This window comes from Temnothorax longispinosus, chromosome 8 (assembly GCF_030848805.1).
Source record: "Temnothorax longispinosus isolate EJ_2023e chromosome 8, Tlon_JGU_v1, whole genome shotgun sequence".
In the NCBI taxonomy this organism is placed as follows: Eukaryota; Metazoa; Arthropoda; class Insecta; order Hymenoptera; family Formicidae; genus Temnothorax; species Temnothorax longispinosus.
The window spans coordinates 5,718,008-5,729,546 of NC_092365.1; the positions used below are offsets into that span (position 1 = coordinate 5,718,008).

The 11,539-nt window shown below is 29.8% G+C and overlaps 1 protein-coding gene across 1 annotated transcript; it reads right to left on the minus strand.

Annotated features, from left to right (window-relative positions):
- Nucleotides 1-1,913: 1,913 nt before the first annotated feature.
- Nucleotides 1,914-6,167, minus strand: LOC139817821 (lysosomal aspartic protease-like). Its single transcript, XM_071786112.1, has 8 exons — nt 5,739-6,167; nt 4,995-5,230; nt 3,404-3,522; nt 3,062-3,261; nt 2,816-2,938; nt 2,601-2,733; nt 2,379-2,471; nt 1,914-2,303 (listed from the first exon to the last, which is right to left on the minus strand). The coding sequence occupies exons 1-8, from the start codon at nt 5,804-5,806 to the stop codon at nt 2,148-2,150; spliced, it is 1,128 nt and encodes a 375-aa protein (XP_071642213.1). The 5' UTR covers nt 5,807-6,167; the 3' UTR covers nt 1,914-2,147.
- Nucleotides 6,168-11,539: the final 5,372 nt, after the last annotated feature.

Here is an 11,539-nt window from a genome sequence, read left to right on the forward strand (position 1 = left end):
ATATCGATAATTTAAAACAGAAGTCGTTTTTTAAAAAAATGCTAAAACTAAAGTTTTTTTTTCTTCTTTTGCTAGGAAATTTATTAAATTCTTATTTTATTTTAGTGTTAGCACGCTGCAATCATAATAATTCGCAATATAATAACTTAAATCTTCATCTATGTACTATAATCACTAGGCTTAAAAAAAAATTCAAAACTGTTAATAACATTAATATTTAAGTAACATTTCGAAAATCATTCAAGTCCACGCACGACTCGTAAGCCAGCCATCCTTCCCATTTCATCTTTGGCAGAGCTGGTCACCTTTAAAAATATCGACGTCATGTTTAATTCTTAATACTTATTTCCCTTCGTTTGAAAGTGTCGTGGAAACGTCTTGTGACTCACAAACCATTTATCACTCCATATGCACGGTAAAAAAAATGATGTACGTTGTATCAACAGCATTAAGTCTAATTGAAAATAATCTTGTTAATTCAATTCATGCTTTTGTTTTAATAAAATAAGTATTTTTTCTTTTAATAGAATAAGTATATTTAATAAAATAAGTATTATTCCACAATACTGTTTATTGTCTATTGAATTAGCAAGATTACTTCCAATTAGCCTGATACTGTTGATACAACATCATTTTTTTCTCTATGTGCGTCAGCGTGAACGAAATCACGCGATAGATATTGTATTAAACGTGATTATAATTCCATATTACCGAATACAACATAGTCTCTGACATAACTTTGATCGCTCAAAAGGTGTACGAGCAGAAGTGAAAGTCGAGCTCCTCGATCGACGAGTAAACTTTTACGGGGACTAATCCCTTATAGAAATTTAATACTGTAAGTGATTTTTTGGCTAGTGATTAATTATTTAAAAGCACTATTAACAGTGCTTTTAATAGTGCATAAACTGCAATAATTAGTGAAAAGTGCGTCACCTGAGGATGAAAAAACTGTTTGAAAAATTAAAATATCTTAAAAATTGAAAAAGTTACATTAGAGAGAGTTTTTGTGAAAAGTCACTTTTCCGACTTTTTTTTCAACAATTTTTTTGCATATGTTAAATTAATTTTTTTCAAATCAAACCTATACAGTTTTTTTAAGGAAGACTTAAACTACAACAGGATATTTTTTTCTTTTTTTTTAAGGTCACCTACAATTTTTTATACACGTGCAAACACGCTGGGGGTGTATTTCACCCAGTGTGACCGGTACGGGATTCTCGGGAAGTGTAACCGAAAAGGGTTAAAAATATCATTCGTATCCGACTCTCGACACATCCATATGACTTTGCGATTTTCAGTAAACATAAAGGAAATATATATGTGTATATTATTATATATTATTATATTACACTATGTATGTATACATATATATATATATGTATAAATAATGTATGATCGACGATACATAAATCATGAAATGCATAAAACGATTGTCGCAACTTCAAATTCTAAAAAAATAAGTAAATAAACAAATTAAATAATTGAATAAATCACAACGGCAGCCTCATTGTTGCGGATTGCGAGCAATAAGTAGTCTTCAAGTTATAATCGATTATGAAAACGTTCAAGAAAAATACAGAGAGCGACCTCAAGCTGATAATGTATTTTCTATTAATAAGCAAAAGATTTATGCGTATATACGTTTGTGTAAGCATAAGAAATGTAAAAAGTTATATATTGACTACAAATGCGGTATGTCATACTCTTATACATATAAGCAGAATGTTATATGATATCTTGTACTCGAATATAAGCAGAAAATTTATAAGATTAAACGAGATAATATTTTTTGGGATACTACATTAAGATGAGATTGAAAGAGGGATATATGAAATCAATATTCAGTGTTAAAAATATATACTTCATTTTAATAGACTTATATACAAGTTATATTCACAATATCTAACAATTCGATAGTTGCCAAAAAAACAAGATGTACCAAATCGTTGGTAGAATACTTATCGCATATCTTTCTTCTAATTCTCACATACGTATTAATTTAAAAATATACCATATAAATAGTCCAAATAAAATTAAAATCATACGTCAGTCGATATTCTAAAGAAGCTATGACTTATTTGTTTAGTAATGTCACTTAGATTTTCTAATATTTAATGATAACTTCATGAAAAGGCAATCGATATTTATTTTGAAATGGCGAATCCCACTTGGTTGTTCCCCATGTCAAACTTGGTGTAGTACCGACCAACAAATGGATAGCCCAAAATCCACTCTAATTCATCATACGGAATAACCTCTTGGAAGGCGGGAATGCAAACATCTATTTCGTCTTCTGTCACCTATAAGACATTAAATATGGCATGAAATTTCTATTCTAAAAACAATTTAAACTTTTATATAATAATATTCTTTACCTTCAAGATATAATCTTGACCAGTGAGTCGTAACGTCTTACCACCTATGACGAAATTGATATCGGGCAAATTAGAAATCTCGTCGCACTTCACCTTTAAACAAAAATCAATGTTAGTAATATATTAATAATCCGAACTTATCAAACATTTATTAATTCATTTTAATAATTTATTTAAGATAATTGTGAAAGCTTTCATTAACGAAAAGGATCTATTATTTACTGTTCCATTATTAACACCGATCTCTCTGTAAAGAGCTTTGATAGTCCCCGGTGGTCCACCTATCACAGAAGCGCCCGTGTCGACGATAGCTTGACAGCCTTCCGCGCAAGAAGTGTAATTTTTTACTTGAATCCTACAGTGGGATAGCATTACCAATTAGCTGACATATAATCCGTGGTTGACATACGTATAATTTAGAAAAAAAAACTACATACATATCCATTTCAAATTGCCAGTATGCTTTGTGAGGAACATTAACATACGTAAACTCGCCCTCGTAATGGGAAGAATCGGTGCCACCCAATATCAGTTCACCGCCGAACACGTCTGTGGCATTTCTGTATAGGTTGTATATTTTTTACATTGTTTATACATTTGCATTTTACATTGCATGGAAAGACAAAGTATGTAATTTAAAAAATAGTATTAAACACAAGTGAGGCATACGGAAAGATACATACCGATTTAGATAGAAGCTAAAAATTGGTCGGGACACCACGTGTTTATCAATCATGTTTTGGAAGACAGAAGGTTTATTAAAGTGAGATAAAGCTGGATAACCCATCCCCAGAACGCCGTCGCATTGTGCAGAGTCAAAAAAACTTGTCGCGAAATCGAGCGCTTCTCCGAATGTCTGGTTTGAAACCTTAAGGCCAGCAATCTGCGAAACGTTGATATTATTAATAAAGTATAATTACGCGCATTTTTTCGGAGAATGATAGCAACATGTGCTTTTTAGAAAATTTTCATAGATTATGACTGTGATTAGAATTAAATATATCATTTACTTGACAATGACTTACGATTACGTCATCAGTAGATAAATTCCCAGACACACCGCCATCTTCGTAATCAATAACAAATGGCTTATTCTGTGGTGTATATGTGGTAGACTTTGTATTATCATATTTATTATGTTCCACTGCAAGAAGTAGTAAATAAAATTAAGTCAGTTAATATTGAAGAATCTAGAAATATAAATTTCTTTATATTAATTTAAATATATAACTGACAGTAGTTAAATCATCAAATATATTTAGTTAAATTATTAAATATATTTATGTTTATATTTTTTTCTTTAACATGTGAGCTGTTTTGTATAAAAAATTATTTGTATCTTTAAAGTAAGTGTGTTAAATAATGTAAATAAGAAAGTATGTAAGTATGGAACTTAGCTATGTAATATTTACCTTACCATATTACCCTGATTCAAATTTTTGAAACTGTTGCTTTAAAGATTTTATAACTTTACTTGAAATGTAAATGAAACAGATACAATTCTACATTATTCTTATCTTATATTTTTACTTGATATCAATCATTAAACGAGAAAAAAAAAATTATTAAGATTATTTTAATACTTGAAACATTAATTTTTTAAATACAAATGTACATATAAAAATAATAGAATATCGGGGAGGTAGCGATGTTACTTAGTGATAAATAACAAACAGTTTGATAATTAGTACTAAATTGTCTTAAAAAGCCTTATCTGATTGGTTTGTTGACAGTTACTCAATTATTTAGTAAGCAATTTGGTTATTTAGTAAATATTACTATAAAAATTTAGTAAGTATTGCTAATTCAGATTATTCTTTATACGGAAAGCTGTCAGTTTATTGTTCCGATCGTGCTGCATTTGTATCATGAGCCTCAACCAGTTCATACATGTTCGTCGATCCAAGCATTCGTGCCTGTACATACTTCGTTATCACTCGCGAAAGTGCATCGTAAAACTCTACAGTTTCGCGAAAGTACATTTTAAAGTTCTAAAAAATGAGTGAATTAGAAAATTTTCTCTTAATTTGACTTAAATATCTCATTGATGTGTTATAGGTTAACCTTTTAAAGGTTAACCTTTTGATACCTCAATCAGATGTTTAAGTCCCCAAATTAAGAGAAGATTTTCTAATTCACTAATTTCTTAGAACTTTACAATGTACTTTCGCGAAAACTGTAGTTTTACGATGCAATTTCGCGAGTGATGGAACGAGTATGTAGGTACAAATGCTCGGATATATAATATACAAAATTTAATAACTATTAACAAACAAAAATTTGTTTACATTTAGCAACTCATTTTGTTATAATTATCAGAGTAGTTTGATAATATTTCCTAAACTATTTGATAATTATTAATAAACTATCAGTTTATAGTTACCAAACTGTTTGGTTACATTTATCATTACTTGGTAATAATTACCAATCTTTGCCAATAATTACAAAAATATATCAGGTTTTATTACAATTATTTGTTAACATGAACCAAATTATTTCGTCACATTCACCTATACGTTTAGTTGAAGCTATTTCACCAGGTAGCTTGGTCACATTAACCAAGCCTGGATTATTATAACCAAGCCTTTTTTTCAGTGTATGATATAATATACTTACAGCAAGCAGGTTGGCTGACGTTGCAGTTTTTGGATGGTACCCAGAGATCTGAGCAACCAGTGTCGAAAAGTATTTTAAATGTCTGCGGTGGAGTTCCAATTTCGATAGTACCGTAGTATTGAATATTCAGATAATTAATCAGAGATACGTTTGCCGTACCTGAACGTCCCGAACGGAGTGGTATCACAGTTTCCGTCGAAAATTTTTCAACAGAGTATGTCTTGTGTAACGGAATTCTTGAAGCAACATAAAAAAATTTCCGTTATATTATATGCGTACTTGTATCGTATAAACGCGAATGTATGTACATATATCGTACAACATAAATACAAAATTCAAATAATTTATTTGATCATTTTCAAGCAACTCTTATTTAAAAACTATTAAAGCCTCAACATTTTGACATTAAGGAATAAATGCTACTTGCATATATTTACGCATTAGAATGTAGTTAAGTATTTTAAATGCGAATTCCTCTTTTTATGATGCTAGTCTCATTTAAAATAAGATTTTCGAAGGAATCCTCAAAGCATCTCTTGTAATTAGTTTGCTCACTTTATTCCGACTTTCAAAATGCGTTTTTCTTACAGATTTGATACAATTATGGTATTTGAAATTGATTTGATAATTATTTATCGCGAATTCTGCGGCGATTCAAAATAGTTGGAAGCACGATCTCTGTACGGTATTATAATTTATCGTGTCGATATAAATGTGGATCGTTTGTATATAACATGTACTCACCTATGCAACTCCGCGTTGATTGACGCGAAGTTGATTACCGTGATTACCGTCACAAAGAGCCGATACATTTTCCTGAATTTCGACGACTGAAGCTACAAAAGTTAAAATTGTTTTAGGACCGTTAGAACAGCGAGTCAATCCACAACCGGTACGTACAGACAAAGAACAGGCAGTCTAATTGCTAAGCGTTCTCTTATATACAAATGTGCGTACATGGCCTTGTGCTTATTAGAAGGTGAGCAGGGCAGAAAAACAAACGAAGCGTTCCAAAGCTTTGTGTTCAAACGATATTAGAAATCGCTTCGAGATCTCGGATGGAGAAAAGGAATTGACCAATCATATTTAAGCAATTCGACAATTGGCCAATGCGATTGGTTAATTTTCGGAGCGATTTCTAGCATCGTGGAGACAAGGCTTAAAAGTTTTAAAGTTTATGCAAATTCTCTGCGAGCCTAAGAGCTCTTTTCATTAATGTAATCGACTCAAAAAATTGCGTTTTGTATATACGTAAATATTTTATTTAGCGCAATTCAATGTATTTAAAAAAGTTTAATGATTAATGAGGTGAAATTGATCTTTGAAAGTATGTATTGTTTGCGTCAGTATAACATACTTATATGAATAAGCAATGGTATATTCACATTACAGATTTAGCTTGAATGCTAATATGCTAAATCGTGGCAGACTGTATCAATTGCATTTTATTATTAAGTACTATATCGTAACAAAATGCTCGAATGTCGTTCAAAGTCAGAATGTTGCAAAATTGCAGAAAAATTTAAGTTAATATCATATAGATAACGTATCATTAAATTATGAAGTCATTATGTTGCAAAAGGATAAAGGAAGTCTGTAAATGAAGAAGAAAATATCTTGTTCTGCAATTTTTTGCATTTTTTTTCTTGTTAAAATTTAAATGCACACACTTGATAAGCAAACTAATTTTGCCTCATTAATAAACTGTATTTTTATTTGAAAACTATTAAAGCCACAAAATTTTGGTATTAAGAAATAAGTGCTACTTGTATTTATGAATTTATGCGTTATAATGTAGTTTAAGTATTTTAAAAGCAAATTCCTCTTTTTATGACGCTAATCTCATTTAAGATCTTCGAAGGGATCCTCAAAGCATGTCTTAATTAGTCTGCTCACTTCATTCCGACTTTTAAAATGCGTTTTTCTCACGGATTTAGTACAATTATCGTATTTATTAAAGCATTTATTGCGAATTCTGCTGTGATTCCAAGAAGCGCGATCTTTATATGGAATTTATCGTGTCGATATAAATGTCGAACGTATGTACTCACCTGTGCAACTCCGCGTTGATTAACGCGAAGCTGATTACCACAATTGCCACACAGAGTCGATACATGTTTCCTGAATGTTTCTGCGAATAAAGCTACAAAAGTCAAAATTGTTTTAGGACTGTTAGAACTGCGAATCAGTCCACAACCGGTACAGACAAAAATTGAAATTAAACTTAGCGTTTTCATCGTTGCGTATATCAATAACTGCGCGTGTACGTCCTTTGTGTCTAATATAATAATAAAGAGGAGGAGGGCGGTAAAGCGAACAAAAAGTTTTAAAAATTCTAAAGCCTCTAATAGCCCAATAGCTCTTTTCACTAATTTAATCTGGATACACTTGTGCCACTATAGTCTTCATATTGCAAATAGTAGTTGGTCGAGCTCGTCAGATTTTGGGATGATCAAAAGGAGTATAAAAAACAAAAAACTGGACTAACATTTCGAAAATGTTAGCTTGGAATTAGAAAATCAATTTTACGTAGGAATACTTGAAGCCTTTCTTTTACATATCTCTGGAAAAATATAATAAATTTTTGCATAAATTGCATAACGCAAGATGTTTATAGCTTATATTATTTATATAGTCTGATATTTTCTCTTAATATTGTGGAGACATTGGCTTGTAATTATATAAAATTTTTGCTAATGTGTATTGCAAGAAAATGTTATCGTTGTCAAACATCATGTACCAAAATTATACTCGATAATTTCTCTTTGTATATCATATTTTATTTAACACTAGCAGTATTTAATTAATACAATATGCAAGTTTATAAAAATAACAATTTCAAAATATAAGTTTATAATATTAACGATAGTAAGATACCTAAACCAGTTTTGCAATATTTATAACAATTTATTAATTAGAATACATACGACATGATAATTTTCGTATCGAAAATTTGGTATCTATATGTGTCGAAAATTTTGGATAATTTTTATTAATAAGCAAAAGATTTATGCGTACATACGTTTGTGTAAGCATAAAAAATGTAAAAAGTTATATATTGATTACAAATGCGGTATGTCATACGAAATAATATACTAGTATAGGAACTATAGGAAGCCATAAATTCCAGGAATTAGTCTCAATTATTTATTTTTCGAAATTGTATCGCGTAGAATCGAGCCTTGTTTTCATAAATTTTCATTTGCTTTTTGTTGACCGACGCGTACGTTCGCAGCGTAGTGCACAGAGCTTTGCGCATCTGCCGCGAGGAGTAGCTGTCACGACAGCAGTGATATATATCAAAATGAGAACGCGGTTTATTCGAAAATCGGGTGGTGGAGATATTCAAGTGAAACGGAAAGTTTATAATGAATTTAAAATGACGTCAAAAAGATTGTGCAAAATGACTTAAAAATCGTCATTTTCCCGTTATTTTGACTTTATTGTGACTTGCTGTTCTACCTGTACGCACTCAAAGAAAAGGCACGTATCACAGTGTCATAAATGCCTTCCTACCTGAAGATAACCGCGTCCGAGTCAAATAATAGATATTTGACCCGGACCCGCGGACGCGGCATCGTATATCATTAATATATTATACAATTAAACTTTGACAAGTCAAACTTTGTTAACTCAAAAACCTTTATAATTTGAATTTTTTTTATTCCCTTGAAAAACTCTCTGTAAGTTGAGAAAAACTTCTGTAACTCGAAGAAAATCTCTGTAAGTCGAAGAAAAAGAGGAGAGTAACTCGAAGTATTTTTCCAGCGTACCAATTACCTTATTTTTATACCTTTATAACTCGAATTGTTTCAAGATATAGAGATTAATATTATAAATTGACCTCTACATCTCGAATTTCGATCAATAAAACCTCTATAAGTCAAAGTAAAAAAATTTTTCTTCTTTCTTTGTCCATTCGCCAAAACAACTAACAAAATTTTAAACGCAATATATGACAAAATAATAAGGAGTACATACATAGTCCTTGATTAGTTATTGTTTGTTTTGACATTATTGTTTATTTAGCATGACTTCTCTAATGACTTTTCACTGTTGCTGGCTTTAATCTATTCAACCGTTACTCATCGAGATATTCAGACGTACTTCTTAACACGTAAGAATTTTAATTGACTATATTTTATCACTTTATAACTTATTATTTTATTCTTTTATATTTATTGTTATTTTAGATTCATAAGTACAAGCTTGGAAATGAGTTCAGGCAGAAAATCAAAATCAAAATCAAAATTAACTAATGAACTTAACGTAATTGATACGGCTGTTAAAGGTTCATATATGGTATGCATCATCTCTATAAATAAATATAAATTTACTTCTTAGTTAAAGTTATTAAAAGTTATTAAAGTTATTAAAACTTTTTTGTTACTCTGTTGTTTTTTACGATAACTGAGTTATTTATGTATAATTTTAAAACCTCTATGAAATCGAATTTTTTTTCACATCTCTATAACTCGAAATCTTGATAACACGAAATACTCGATAACTTGATGAATCAAGTTATCATGAATCAAGTTTCAATGAATTATTTTCTGTTCCCTTGGGATTCGAGTTAGCGAGAGGTTCAACTGTATTTCATATTTTTATACACATTTTAAATGTTTGATTATATTATATATTTGATTACACCATGATCCTTACATCTACGTTCACATTTCTAGATGGTAAAACATTATGATCTGACCAAAGTGACTCTTATTGTGAAAGAATTCATAAAAAGCTGTTACAAGTTTCGGGACGCTAGAATTGTAAGTAACAATAATATTGCCAAATATATATATATATATATATATATATATATATATATATATACAATATATATATATTCTTTCTTTTCCTCGATTATATATATATTAATTGTATGTGTGTAATTTCAGCGAATCGGAAGTATGTACCTGGACAACGCTATGCTGTACATTCCGAACAAAGAATCTATAGTCGGCAATACAAATATACAAAAATACTGGCTAAGTAATGAGTTAATTTCTATACACCATCTTATTGGTAAAGATAAAGATGATAAAGATGATTTGATGATGGAAATTGACCCAATTAATACAAGTAAATACTAATATTCGTAGTATACTCTTGCATTCTTGACTATAAAAATATCAGACAAGCAAAAATATTTGAAAATATTAAATCCATTACATTCCATTCTCGATTTTTGTGACTAATGGTGCGTCTCCACCTGCGAGTAAGAACTCTCGAGAGCAAAAAGAAAGAGAGAGAGAGAGATACTCTCGAGAGTCTCTCTCTCTTTCTCTCTTTTTGCTCTCGAGAGTTCTTACTCGCAGGTGGACACGCACCATTAGATATCGATGAAATTTCTGAATTTCTGAGATTTCCTGAATTTCTTGTCACGCCTAAATAAATTCTCTTATTTCAATACTTGCGTATCAAAACAATATCAGTATTTTTACTTCGCTGTCTCACAATAATACACGACACTAAAAGTTTGCTAAATAAATCTTCCCGTCTCTAACGTGGTATGAAATACTATGGAATAATAAAGCTTTTGTACTGAAATACTAAAGTGTATTACATTTTGCAAATAGATCCAAAAGACGACTGCGTGATATTTTTAGTCAAAGTTCGTGGCCGTGAGAAGATATGCTCCACATGCTGGATGTTCAATGAAATTTTTGTAATTCAACTGATGACGACTGTTAAGAGTGCTCTGATGAGTTCTCAGTTGAAAATCATGACTCATTCCATTGGAGTTTCAGTAGAACTACACTAATACAAGTTAATTTTTAACTTGATAAGACTGCAATAAGACTGCTAATGATTACACTGTGATAGTTTATAAGACAGCAAGAGTTTTTAAATTGTAATAACTTGTAAAAAAAAATGTAACATTTTACATATTTTATGAATATATAGTTTTAAATATATAAATATTTATATTTATATATTTATAAACATATATTATTAAATATTTATAAATATATAAATATTCATATTTATATATTTATAAATATTATATACATTTTAGATATTTTATATTTTTATAATAAATTTTTATAATAAATATAAAACTAAAATACAATGTATATGTTGTATTATTTGTCCATGATGATATAATATTACAAAATAAGATACAATTCTAATAGTACGTATATTACTATATCCGAGGCAACGTTACGAGCCATTCAAATTGGAAGGAAACAATTAACATGATTAGGTAATAATTTTTTATTTTCGTTTTCAATTATATCGGCGTATAAAGCAGTATTAAAATTTTGTATTAGTAAATCAGTAAGTACGTTTGTCAGTTCTCGAAGAGTAATTTTACATTTAAAAAATTAGAAATAAATACAAGAGAGTATAAAATTGTATTAGACATAAAATACTGTAATACACATTATATAAAACATTAATTTTAGTATGTCTTTCAAGAATACAATTTCATTCAAATAAACAAAATTTCAATAAATAAAATAGCCTGGTGACTAAAATTCACTCGCATCTAATTCGATACGAACTGGTCCGTATCGAATCAATTGACATATCTAGGTTTT